Below are 14,533 nucleotides of genomic sequence, written 5' to 3' on the forward strand. Positions count from 1 at the left end.
GCTGCCAGAGGAAGTGGTGGAGGCTGGTACAATTGCAACATTTAAGAGGCATTTGGATGGGTATATGAATAGGAAGGGGTTGGAGAGATATGGGCCTGGTGCTGGCAGGTGGGACTAGATTGGGTTGGAATATCTGGTCGGCATGGATGGGTTGGACCGAAGGGTCTGTTTCCGTGCTGTACATCTCTATGACTCTATTAGCCTGAGCCTTTACTCATTTAAGGCATTGAGATAAACAAAATGTCCCAGCTGCGGAGGCTTTCAACTTTTGTCATTGTGGTGATGTGGTAATATCCTTCCTCATTCTTTGTGTTTCTAGAAATCACTGCTCTGCTGTTCTGTTGAGTATCCTTTTTTGGCTGTGCAAATGAGGCTTGATTGCTTAACATACTTTACTCAGATGGTTTCTTGATGTTGCAATATGAATGATTGTAAAGCTGCCTTATTTCTTATCTATAAAGAGGATCAATTACCCAGCACATTTGCTGAGAAGTTATATTTTTCTATAAATCTGTGCACCTTGTGCTGCAAAATTGAAGAAAGTTTCAAGTTTCCTTTCGAGCACAGTAGCTGAAAATAGACCTTAAAGTATTAACAAGTGCATTCACATAGCTGATACAATCTACATAGATACCGATAACCTTCTAAAAAGATGTAGAGATGCTGGCATTGGATTAAGGTGGACAAGGTCATAATCCTAGTGTTGTTTGATTTTTGATCTTTTTAAAAAGAGATTGGAAATTTCACTTGATAACAAAGATTGACATAGCATGTTCATGATTTTAAAACTTTCACTGTAACAAATGACTTAATAGCTTTTACTTTTGTGTAGCAATTAAAACAACAGTAAGCAATATTCCCCTTATATATTTACCTTCATTACACTCTCTGTGGAATTATGTTCCTGAAAGCAATTGGCCCACTGTTGCTGTCACTGATAATAAGTTCCTGCATCCCTGTTTCACTAAATAGTAACTTTGAGTAACTATTTCCAAGTGCTTTTTAGATTTTGGAAAGATTCTTTAAATCCAGCACCTACAATAAAGCCTGTTACAGCGATTCTTGTCTCTGACTAAGACAAAGGAAATCTTCCAGAATCCACAGAGACTTCAGGATGTAACTCTGACATCTGATTGTACGAGTTTGCCAACTAGTTTCTCTCTGCTGATCATACTAACCCCTACTGTCTCAGTGCGATTTGTTGGTAATCTGGTAGCTGGATCTTGGAAGTAGCTTCCTCTATCCTCTTCCCCATGACGAAGTGAAACACATTAACTGTGCATTTGGATAGAGGAGCTAATTAGCTATTTTTCACTCTAACTCTCCTTTCATCTTGAAAGTAAGTTTTCTTTCTTTAATCATGGGATGTAGGCAGTATTTGTTACCCATCCCTAGTTGCCCTTAAGGTTGTAGTGAGCTGCTTCTTGATCTGCGCCAGTCCATTTGGTATAGGTTGAATCACAATGCCACTAAAGGAGGGACTTCCAGGTTTTTGACCTAGCAACACTGAAGAAACGGTGATATATTTGTACGTCAGGATAGTGAGTGGCTTGAAGGGGAACTTGCCGGTGGCGATCTTCCATGTATCTACTGCCCTTGTCCTCCTGGTGGTAGTGATCATGGATTGCAAACGTGCTGTCTAAGGAGACTTGGTGAATTTCTGCAGTGCATCTTATAGATGGTGTATATTGCTATTATTGAGCATCGGTGATCGAGGGAGTGAATGTTTGTGGATTTGGTGCCGATAAAAAAAAAGGCTGCTTTGTCCTGGATGAAGTCAGTAGTCACATGTCACCAGGTTATAGTCCAATAGGTTTATTTGAAATCACAAGCTTTCTCAGCGCTGCTCCTTCAGCATAACTGCTTACTACATGATGCTATTAACACTTTTCTGCAATTTAGGAGACTCGCATTGTAAATTTAAGTCTTGCTGCTGTTATCTTGAAGCACCTTGTACCCTCCCAGTAAAACAATCCAAGCCGCCTTTGGCTATTGAATCACCCACACTCACTATTGAGCAGGCTTCAGAATAGATCAGCTGACCCCTTCATTTAAAACAAAGCCCCAAAAACTCAATCTCATGAGTCCCTTAATTGTAACAACATTTTCTGAGATTTGAGCCGACTGGTCAACCAGAGTGTGCAGCGAAAACAGCATTGTCCAGTATTGTTTTCAAAAGATGAAAATAAAATAACAATGCTGTACTTCCAGTACATGCATGCATTCAACAACGTGCTGCTGTCTGTTTTAGTTCCCTGACATCAATGAAACATTAACAACAACAAAAAAAATGTAGTTGCTCGAACAGCTCAGCAGGTCTGGCATCTGTGAAGAAAAATCAGAGTTAATATTTCTGGTCCAGTGACCGTTACTCAGAAGAATGATCTGATCTATAATAACAAGAATCGTAGGGGTTCCTTGAGTTAAAATGGTAGTTCTCACTGTTGTTGAAGCTGCCTTGGCACTAATCCTTTACTCGGTCTTGAGCACTCGTCCCTGTGTTACTCCATTATAATTTTGCTGACAGCTGAACTACTTCCTACTCAGCTCCACAAAACCTACAGCTAATATGTTAGCAATGAATTGATCATAAGCTGCTTGTTGCATGTTCACTCACCAAATCTAGTACGTAAAACTCTTTTAATTCATAAAGTCCAACAGTATCACCATAAGGGCTCATCATAAGGGCTTTAGATAAAGCCTGTTTTCTGAACTGGCAAATAGAGATACAGCTAACGTGAAATTCCATATCACTTGGAATGGAGACAGTTGGCATAAATGGTTTTATTCACATATACACAAAAACAAAGTTGGTGGAATAATATTCAGTCAGACAGAGGGAAAATATTTTTGTTTTCTGGCATTGTAAGAGTATGATTTCAGTTTGTCTTTTGTGTCTCTACTTTGTATTTGTAACATTGATTGATTTTAAAGTGCTCTGATCCATAATAGGATTTATAGTAGTGTGGAGAGAATGTGTAGGTTAACACACTGTAAACATGATTGTGAACAGATCTCTTTGTTATACTCATTATTAAATAGAGTTTTCGTTTGTCTGGTCAGTTTAAATGGAGCTTAACAAATGTTGGTAAAACCAAGGAAATATGAGAATACTATAGTGATGAAGCAAAATGATTGATTTAGAACCCTTCATGTCAATTGTAGTACCATAAGAAGCTCTTCAGTGCTTTGAGTCAGTATAGCTCTCTGAAGCAATCTAGTCAGTCACACTCCATCCACTCCATTCCTGCAGACCTGCAAGTTCATTTCCTTCAAATGCTTACCTCATTTCCTTGAAATTGTTCATTGTCTCTGCTTTTACCTTCCTCATAGGCAGAGGTTTCCAAGTCGCTAACACTCATTGTGTTAATTTAAAATAAAATTCTTCCTCCTGTTCCTTTTGTTTCTCCTCTTGCCCAAATCTACATCCCCATGTCCTTGTGCCAGGTGATGAAGAATAGTTTTTCCTTTGTTGACCTTTGTAGTAGTTGTAATGAGGTCAGCCAGGTGGACCTCATAGAATATGAGTTCCCTGACTGGTCCAATCAGGGAGCCCTAGATGACAGATAAGACCTGGAGTGTCAGAAGTTCTGCTCACTCTGAGAGCAGGCTCTGAGGGAACTGGATCAGTGTTAGGGACTCTCCACGTGTAAATAAAGGCAGACTTAGTTATGGGATATTGGCCTCCGTGGAGTTATTTTAACTTCATCAAAACCTGTCATAATTTTATAGACCACTGTCCAGTCTCCCCTCAATCTGCTTTTTCCAAAGAGGAATAATCTCAGCTTCTTCAATTTAAAATTTATTGTTGAAATCTCCAATTTTTGGGGCAATTATGGTAAATCTTCTCTGTATCCTTTGCAGGACCTTAACATCCTTCTAAAGGGGTGAGCAGACTGAATACAATACTGTGGGTGTGACCCAAGTCAAATTTTTCTAAAGTTTCAGCATAATTTCCATGCTGTTGTACTCAAAGCATCTATTTATAAAGCCCAAGTTTGAATGTTCTTTCTGTTACAATCCTGCTGATGACCATTAATGAAGAGAGAAATCTTAACACCTCATGATTGACTGAACAACATGCGCGATTTCACATTTTTATGCCAGAACTAATTTTATTGTTTATGAAATTAACCAAGTTAGATCACATGGGATTCAGGGTGAACTTGGATACAAAACTGGCTTTGCGATAGGAGACAGAGGGTGATGGTGGAGAGCTGTTTTTTGGAGTGGAGGCCTGTGACACAAGGATTGGTACTGGGTCTACTTTGTCATTTATATAAATGATTTGGATGTGAATATAGGAGGTATGGTTAGTAAGTTTGCAGTGATGTAGTGAACAGTGAAGGTGATTACCTATGATTACAAAGAGATCTTGATCAATTGGGCTGAGGAGTGGCAAATGGAGTATAATTTGGACAAATGCAAGGTATTACATTTTGGTAAAACAGACAAGGGTAGGACTTATACAATTAATGGTAAAGCCTGGATAGTGTCGTAGAACAGAGAGATCTAGGGATTCAAGTACATAATTCTTTGAAATTTGCATCACAGGTAAACGGGGTGGTTAAGAAAGTGTTTAGCATGCTTCCCTTCATTGCTCAGAACTTTGAGAATAGGAACTGAGATGTCGTGTTGAGATTGTACAGGATATTAATGAGACCTCTTCTGGAGTATTGTTTGCAGTTCTGGTCACCCTATCATAGAAAGGATGTTATTAAACTGGATATTATTATTATTATTATTATTATTATTATTTTATTATTATTATTATTATTTTTTTTTTTTTTTTGCCAAGAATGGGGAGTTTGAGTTGTAAAAAGAGATTGGGTAGGCTGGAACTTTTTTCACTGAAACGTAGGAGGTTGAGTGGTGACCTTCTAGAAATGGTAGATGCGAGTGCAGTTACAACATTTAAAAGACATTTGGATAAGTACATGAATAGAAAGGGTTTGGAGGAATATGGATCGAATGCAGATGGGTGGGATTAGTTTAGTTTGGAAACATGGTCAGCATGGACTAGTTGGACTGAAGAGTCTGTTTCCAAGTTGCATGACTCTATATCTCTATGAATGGATGAAAAGAATGTAATATTATAATTTATGAAGACTTCTATAAATTGACTTCAACTTAATGGTTCTGCTCAGATAGTTCCTTTATCTTACAAAATTTTGAAGGTCCATTCACTTTAGTGACCAACTTGGAAGTATGCCACAGCCCTGTATATTTACTCGAATTCTTCTTGATATTCCAGCTACTGTCTCTGAGGTATGAAATTTCATGGGGGTCCTTACATTTAAGTTTTGACAAATTTATGTTCCATTTTTGTTTGAAGGCTTCTGGACGATAAACCATTAAGTTCAAGCATGCGCTTCACTGCCTTCTTGATTCTGGATTTATACAAGGAGATCCTATTGGCTCTTCATAAAATAACTGGTGCTCCAGCTGATTCCCAGCTCATGGCAGATGCTTTCTCTCTGCCTGTCCCTAGCTAACAGACTATTGACCACTTGCTTTTTGAGTAAACACAAGCAGGTAAATTAAACAGAAAAATTTTAATCTCACTGCTTATCTCTATGGCAGCATGACATTCTTTGGAATAATGCAGCAGAAATGCAAATTCTTATTTACTTTCCACACAGCTCTTTGATTTTGTAATGTATATGAATGATTTCTAATACTCTAATGGAGTATGCAAGTCACTCTCAGAATTGCTAGCATATATCCATAATGATGGGCATCCACAAAGAGATTCAAAATTGGATCAGCCCTTGTTCAATATTTACCCATGATCAATTGTGACCTTGTAGGATAACACTGATTAACTACATTCAGACCTGTTCAATTTGCGTTTACTTAAGATGTACTAATTTCTTAAACAGTTGTTTGTGATCATCTCCCATTTAACTTCAGTTGCCAAAACACATTCTAAAAGATGAACTAAAACTGACTGCAACATTTTTAAACAATCTTTGTATTTTCTGCCATTTTCAAAAATCTTTGGGAATACCCAGAGGTCCCCTTGTTCTTGTAAACTCTTTCCACGGTATCATTTAGTCTCTATAAAGTTGTCTTAATAGTCTTCCATTAAGTTGAAGTATTACATTCTGACCCCTTCTGCTAAACCTATAACTTCACACTTCTCTGTATTAAATTTCTCCTGTCTGTCATCCTCTTGTCTGAAAAATAATCAAATCCTTTTTTTTTAATTTCCTGCCTGTAAGCCACCTTTATCTTAGTTCACACTGACCCTCTTATTCCATGAGATACAGTTTTATTAAACTGCCTTTTAGGTGGTTCTTTACCAAATTCTTTGTTAAAATCCATTTGGATAACATCCATTGCTTTCCCTCTGCCAACTTTCTGTTACTTCAAATTTGTGTTGACTATCCATAATTAACTCAAAACTTTTTCAAGTTTCTGTTGACTTTTTAAAATGGCCATTGTTGATAAAGACTTGCCCATTGAACTAATTGATTGGACATTACCAGGACCTTCCTTGAGTAAGGATAAATATTTGCCAACCTCCAATCCTCTGGAACTTCCCAGGTGTGTTATTGCTGTTTTTAGTTCACTGAATTTGAGCTAGACATTGCATTTTATATTTAATGGTAAATAAAACTAAGGAAAGTCAGAGGCTTTGAGAAATTGAGACCTCCTTACTTACAGAATACTGTTTTTCCTCAGACCCTGCTGAACATATTTACTGGAGTAAAGCTTTATTTGCCCACGTCAGTGCAAGATTACAGCAAACTCCGACGATACTTCATTGCATATGATGGTGACCTGGTTACAGAATATGACCTGGCTACAGCAACGCATGTGGTTGGTGAAACAAAGGATAATATACACGCGTCAAAGGTCTCTGTGAATTGGATCTGGGAGTGCATCAAGAAAAGGAGACTGGTCCCACCGTGCTGAGAGATATCACTCTATGGTTTTCCAGCTCAAAAGTGGTAAAGATCTCAAATTTGAGATTTCAGTACTTATCCCAAGAAATTTTAGACTTATAATTAGGACTTATGGGAATGAATGATACTAGCACATTGGAATTCTGTGCTTGGTATCATGTATACATCCGTAGACTTGCCTAGTTGGAAGAACAATGCAAAGAGGTTATGAAAGTGTTTTCACTTTACTTAATACCTTTTTCTGACAAATGGATGATTTCTGTACTGGGTGCTGCACCTCACTGTATTCAAGATGATGGGAATGTGCATTCCAATCTACAGGGCTTACGGACACTACATTACAGAACAAAGTATGAAAGGACAACTTCTCAAAGAGCGTTGGTTAGTGTTTAGCCTGGAGTCACTAAAAAATATTGTATTTTATTTGTGTTTAAGTTATCCAGTGCCCCTAAAGTCCATCAATTTGGAATAACTTTTGAAAATATAAATGCATTTGTATATAATGAGCTTTTGATTCTTGAGCTGTTTTAAAAAAAACATGAAACAAGACATGGTGGAAGATGAAGGTTCAGGTAAAGCTTCACAAAATATATATTTTCCTCTCCTCAGTCCAATGCACTGTTGGATGTGCTGCTTAGTCATCTTCCAGTAATTGATCATTGGGTCTTTTGCGACATTTTTTGGTCTCAATCAAGTTGGGGATCTCATAAATGGCATAAATCTTTCTGGGTCTGAATCCTTCCTGTTTTTGATCATTCCACTGTTATCCCTGCAGGCATTAATTAATGATTTGATTGTGATTTCTTAACTGGTGATGAAGTAGCATCAGGACATCTGGATGAGAAATGTGTGGAATCATGCTCTGGTGTGACTTGATACCTGCAAGGGATGATGTGGTGCAAGTCAGAGAAATGGGAAATAATTTCTCCACTTGTTTGAATATTTTAAATTTATTTCCTAGTCCAGCCTATGAGCTACAGTTTACTTCATTTGGGCAGACAAGGGCTTATATTAGTGTTGGATTCCTGTCACAGTATTCCAGCTTAGGCAATCCCTTAAATTACCACTGTTAGGTTGATTGTTTATTTTAAGTTACTCTTACACTACTACCACTTACTTCAACCACCAACTCCACAACAACCTTCCAATCATAATCTAACAGGTATCCAGTGAAATTCCATTTGCAATAATGTAAATAAGAATTTGGGCAGGGATTTTGGGCAAATGTTCCAAATTTCTTCTTATTTCTTCCCATTCCTCTCATTTGGCTAAGTTTTTCCCTCAGAGTTTGTCTAAGGGGAGTGATTCTTGTGTCCCCATGGTGACGTGTGTTTGCTGACTAACTTTGGAAAATTCAAAATGTATTTTGTTTTTAACCTGTTCAAACTTCAAGTAATTGCTTTTTACCATTTTCTGGGTTATTGGGAGGATCAGCATGTTGTGAACAATTGGTGCTGCCACATCTGTAAATAGCGTACTTTTCAAAACAAAACAGTCAAAACCAACTTGTCACCTCTTTGCGGATGTGTTTGATAGTGCAAATGAAGGGGCCAAGTTAGGAATAAAAATAAATTTGGGAAGTGACTTCTCTGCAAACTGCTGGTTCTGTTCTTTGTCACACTGGCAGAGTTGGCCCTGAGAAAAAGTTGAGGGGGGGTTGGTGGAAACAGTGAAATGGAAGAAAGAAGGGTGAGAAATATTGATGCAGATGGAGAGAAAAATGAACAGGGAGGGAAGAGAAAGGATAAGGGTAGGTAGAAGGGAGAAATTGGAGGAAAGGACAAAGAGTGAGGAAAAGGAAAGAAAGTATAAGGATCATCGATGGTTACACAGGGACAGCAGACAGAATGGGCCAGTGTGATGAGAGAAGGGGGAGGTGTGTGTGACAACGCTAATTTACTGAGAATAGTGGAGACCAAAGTACATGAGATAAGGGGAAAAGTGGCAAGGGAAACATCCAACAGCATAACCTACTATAGACAGGCAAAGCAAATGGAAATTAAATAACTTTAAATGCATCATGTTATTTAAATGGAGAGAGTGTGCAGAAGGATTTAGATATTCTGAAATCATAAAGTTAGTAATGCAGATACAGCAAATGACTGGAAAGTAGGTGGAATGTTGGTTCCTTCAAGGGGAATAGAATAGAAAAGTACTGATGTTTTGAAACATTGGTGCAGTCCTTGGTGAGACCATATTTGGGTATACTCCCCACTTGACTGGATGAGTACAATTCAACAACATGCAAGAAGCTTGACAGCATCCAGGACAAAACAGCCAGCTTGATTGGGCACCACATCCACTCCCTCCACTAACGATGCTCAGCAGCAGTGTGTACCTTTTTGGTCTCATCATTTAAGAAAAGTGATGAAAGGTGTCATCAACAGTGACCTGCTCAAGAATAACTAACCTGCTCAGTGATGCCCAGTTTGGGTTCTGCCAGGGCCACTCAGTTCCTGACCTCATTACAGCCTTGGTTCAAACATGGACTAAAGGGCTGAATTCCAGAGGTGAAGGTGACAGCACTTGACGTCAAGGGTGCAGTCAACCGAATGTGACATCAAAGAGCCCCATCAAAACTGGAATCAATTCGTATCGGGGGCAAACTCTGCTATTTGGAGTCATACCAGCACATAGGAAGATGGTTGTGGTTATTAGAGGTTAGCCATCTCAGCTCCAGGACATCTCTGCAGGAGTTCCTCAGAGTAGTGTCCCAGGCCCAACCATCTTCAGCTGACTCATCAATGACTTTCCCTCCATCATAAGGTCAGAAGTGGGGGTGTTCGCTGATGCTTACACAATGTTCAGCACCATTCACAACCTCTCAGGTACTGAAGCAGGTTATGTTCAAATGCAACAAGATTCGGACAAAATCCAGGTTTATCCTGACAAGTGGCAAGTAACATTTATGCCTGGCATTTGTGTAGCAATGACTGTCACCAATAATAGACGATCTGACCACCACCCCCATGACATTCAATGGCCTTACCATCATCCATCAACATCCTTGCATGTTACCATTGACCAGAAACCCAACCAGACTCATGACATAAATGGTGGCTACAAGAGCAGGTCAGAGGCTGGGAATACTTTGATTAGATTAGATTCCCGACAGTATGGAAACAGACCCTTAGGCCCAACAAGTCCACACCGACCCTCTGAAGAGTAACCCACCCAGACCCATTCCCCTACCTAATATTTACACCTGACTAATGCACCTGACAATATGGGCAATTTAGCATGGCCAATTCACCTGACCTGCACATCTTTGGATTGTGGGAGGAAACCCACTCAGACACAGGGAGAATGTGCAAATTCCACACAGACAGTCACCCAAGGTTGGAATCGAACCTGGTCCCTGGTGCTGTGAGGCAGCAGTGCTAGCCACTGAGCCACCGTGCTGCTCCTATACTGTCAGCCCCTGATTGCCCAAAGCCTGTCCACCATCTACAAGGCACAAGTCAGAAGTGTGATGGTATACTCCCCACTTGACTGAGTACAGTTCAACAACATGCAAGAAACTTGACAGCATCCAGGACAAAACAGCCGGCTTGATTGGGCACCACATCCACTGCCTTCACTAACGATGCTCAGCAGCAGTGTGTACTTTGTACAAGATGCACTGCCTGAAAGATCCTTCAACAGCACCTTCCAAACCCAAGCCCACTTCCATTTCAGAGGACAGAGGCAGCAGAAACGGGAGAATGGCGCCATCTGCAAGTTCCCCTCCAACCACTCACCATCCTGTCTTGGAAAGTATTACCCTTCCTTCACTGTTGTAGGTCAAAATGTTGGAATTCCTTCCCTAAGGACATTGTGAGTCGATGTACAGTACATGGACTGCAGTAGTTTAAGAAGGCAGCCCACCACCATCTTCTCCAGGGTAACCAAGGACAGGCAATAATTGCTAGGCAGCCAGCAGCGCCCAAGTCCATGAGTGAATCAAAAACAAAAAAAAGTATCAATATGTTAGGAGATTCAGAGAAGGTTTAATTGATTGATATACAGGATTTGGGGTTTTTCTTTAGAAGAAGGATTGGACAGGCTGGGTGTCCATTGAACTTCAGAAAAATGAATAGTGATCTTATTGAAACATATTACTTCCTGATGGAGCATGCATTTATCAGAAAAAGGCCTGACAGCTGCTTGTACCTACTCTTCCATTCAATGAGATGACAGCTGATCCACTTACACTGCTGTGACCCTCTGATAAACTTTCACCTGCTTGCTTATCAAGTGTCTGTCTACCTCTGCTTCCACTGCCTTTTGAGAAAGAAAGTGCCAAAGATCCATGACCCTCTGAGGAAATCCCTCATTTTCAAGTGAACCCTAGTTCTATATTCTCCCACAACGTCCTTTTCATAGCCACACTGTCCAGACTCTTTGGAATCTTGTATTTCAATCAAGTTGCCTTTTATTTATCTAAACTTTAGTGAATACAAGCCTAGCCTGTACAATATTTTCCTCCGAACAAGATTCTCTGAACTTCGGGCATTTTACAACCTTCCTTTAAGTAAGGAGACCAATATTGTGTGCACTGCCCCAGCTGTGATCTCACCTTTCTAACTGGAAGCATGACTTCTCTACTTTTGTATTCAGTTTCCCTCACAATAAATAACAATATTTTGTTAGCTTTCCTAATTACATGCTGTACCAGTCTTCAGCGATTGGTGCACAGGGGCAGCCAGATCATAGAGATTTGACAGCATGGATTCCGAAAAGATGTTCCCTCATGTGGGAGCGGCTAAGATCAAGGCACAGTTTAAAAACCAGGGGTCTCCCTTTTATGATAAAAATAGAAAGAAATGTTTTTTCCTGAAGATTCTAAATCTTGAAATTTTCTTCCCCCAGAGATTATTGGAGGTAAGGTCCTTTAAGACAGAGGTTGTTCAAGTCACTTTTATTCAACAATCTAAAGTTATTGGGAATATTGTGGAGCTGTGAGCACTATTGAATGGAGCACAATATTATTGACTGACAGCGCAGGTTTGTGGAGTAAGTGGTCAATTCTTGTTCCTAATTTTTATGTTGAGAAGCAATACATGATCAGCTAGTAAGGTTATTAGTTGAGTTTTTTTATAGTCAATCAGGACTATCTTAACTTGTGAGGAGATAAAGGAGTAACTAGAGTTTCTCAGATAATTCAGACACTGGGAAGGGAAAGTGAATAGTCCCAAAGGGAGACAAAAGATCACGAGCAAAGAAGAAATTTGCACTTATCACAAGCTCAAATGCCTTTGTAGCCAAGAGGTATTCCTGAGGCTGGGTGGGGTGAAACATTGACTATTAACAGGGGATTGGTTAGGTTGATCAGTACCTCTACTCTACCTGCTCAATTTCCTTATCTAATTGAGTGGTAGAATTAGGTGAATGGCTTAGCTTCCATACTCCTGTCCTCCATGTTCCTGTGAAATGCATTGGTTAGGTTACTCCAATTATGCTACATCCAGTCACAAATGGTGCCAATCATTTAAACAGAAACTAATAAGAGAAGGAACTTCCTTGAATATGCCCGTCAATGATGGCATGGTTCAGCCTGTGAATTCAGCTGCTGAGGCTGAACTGTTTAGAATCCTCTTCAATCAGATCCAGCACTAATTTCTTTTCTTGGTTCTCTCCAATGGAACCATTGCACCTCCTTCAAATCTGTATTGACTTGTGTCTTGTCAAAAAATACTAACCCTTGACCACACCATATATATTAAGCACCACTCCACCTCCATCCATTCTTCCCTCTTCTAAGTCCTTGAAGATGGTGTTGCCTCTGAAATCTGTACAGCACAGTACAGGCCCTTCAGCCCTTGATGTTTTGCCGACCTTTTATCCTACTCTAAGATCAAATTAACCTACATAGCCTCCATTGTACTGCCTTCCATGTGCCTATCCAAGATTCGCCTAAATGTTCCTAAGGTATCTGATACTGCTACCACCACTGGCAGTGCACGCACCCACCATAGGTGTAAAGAACCTACCTCTGATATCTCCCCTAAACCTTCCTCCAATCACCTTAAAATTATGTCCCCTCGTGATAGCTATTTCCACCCTGGGAAAATGTCTCTGGCTATCTATGCCTTTCATCATCTTGTACACCTCTATCAAGTCACCTGTCATCCTTCTTCACTCCAATGAGAAAAACGCGAGCTCTCTCAATCTTCCTTCATAAAACATGCCCTCAGTCCAGGCAGCATCCTGGTCAATCTCCTCTCCATCCTCTCTAAAGCTTCCACATCCTTCTTGTAATATGGCGACCAGAACTGAACACAATATTCCCGGTGTAGTCTAACTAGAGCTCTATAGAGCAATGTAACCTTGCGGCTCTTAAACTCAATCCCAAGCCAAGACACCATACGCCTTCTTAACAACCCTATCAACTTGGGTGGCAACTTTGAGGGATCCATGATGGACGCCAAGATACTTCTGTTCCTCCACACTGCCAAGAATCCTGCCTTTTAACCCTGTATTCTATATTCAACCTTCCAAAATGAATCACGTCACACTTCTCAAGGTTGAACTCCATCTGCCACTTATCAGCCCACTTCTGCATCCTGGCAATGTCCTGTTGCAACCTATACAGCCCTCCACACTACCAACCACTCCATCAACCTTTGTGTCATTGGCAAACTTACTAACTCACCCTTCTACTTCCTCATCCAAGTCATTGATAAATGTCACAAAAAGCAGAGATCCCAGAACTGATTCCTGTGGAACACCACTGGTCACCAAGCTCCAGGCTGAATACATTCCATCATTACCACCCTCTGTCTTCAATGGGCCAGCCAATTCTGTATCCAGACAGCCAGATTTCCCTGTATCCCATACCTCCTTACTTTCTGAATGGGCCTACTATGGGGAACATTATCAAAAGCCTTTCTCAAATCCATGTTCATCACATCCACTGCTCTACCTTCATCAATGTGTTTAGTCACATCCTTAAAGAATTTAATAAGGTTTGTGAGACATGACCTGCCCCTTGCAAAGCCACGCTGGCTATCTCTAATCAAGCAATGGATTTCCAAGTAATCATAAATCCTATCTCTCAAAATCCTCTCCAATAACTTGCCCACCATAAACGTAAAACTGACTGGTCTGCAATTTCCAGGATTATCCCTATTCCCTTTCTTGAACAAGGGAATAACATTTCCCACCCTCCAATCATCTGGAACTACTCCAGTGGGCAGTGAGGATGCAAAGATCATTGCCAAAGGCACAGTAATCTCTTCCCTTGCTTCCTGTCGTAACCTTGGGTATATCCCATCTTCCTAGACCTCTCCATTTCTATCTCAGGCGACCGACTCAACACGGACATTTACTATAAACCGACCGACACCCATAGCTCCCTAGATTACACCTCCTCCCACCCTGCCCCCTGTAAGAACGCCATCCCATATTCCCAATTCCTGCGCCTCCGCCGCATCTGCTCCCAGGAGGACCAATTCCAATACCGAACAACCCAGATGGCCTCCTCCTTCAAAGACCGCCATTTCCTTTCAGACATGGTTGACCATTCTCTCCACCGCATCTCCTCCACTTCCCGCTCCTCCGCCCTTGAACCCTGCCCCTCCAATCGCCACCAGCACAGAACCCCACTGGTCCTCACCTACCACCCCACCAACCTCCATATA

The 14,533-nt window shown here is 40.5% G+C and overlaps 1 protein-coding gene across 3 annotated transcripts in view; it reads left to right on the forward strand.

The window, feature by feature from the left end:
- Nucleotides 1–8,507, forward strand: part of lig3 (ligase III, DNA, ATP-dependent) — a 71,461-nt gene extending 62,954 nt beyond the window's left edge. For all 3 annotated transcript variants that reach the window (XM_043718725.1, XM_043718726.1, XM_043718727.1), the window contains one exon: nucleotides 6,688–8,507. In XM_043718725.1, coding sequence (XP_043574660.1) covers nucleotides 6,688–6,921 — 234 coding nt within the window. In that variant the 3' untranslated portion in view covers nucleotides 6,922–8,507. The remainder of the gene's footprint in view (nucleotides 1–6,687) is intronic.
- Nucleotides 8,508–14,533: the final 6,026 nt, after the last annotated feature.

Source organism: Chiloscyllium plagiosum, chromosome 28 (genome assembly GCF_004010195.1).
Source record: "Chiloscyllium plagiosum isolate BGI_BamShark_2017 chromosome 28, ASM401019v2, whole genome shotgun sequence".
Lineage (NCBI taxonomy): Eukaryota > Metazoa > Chordata > Chondrichthyes > Orectolobiformes > Hemiscylliidae > Chiloscyllium > Chiloscyllium plagiosum.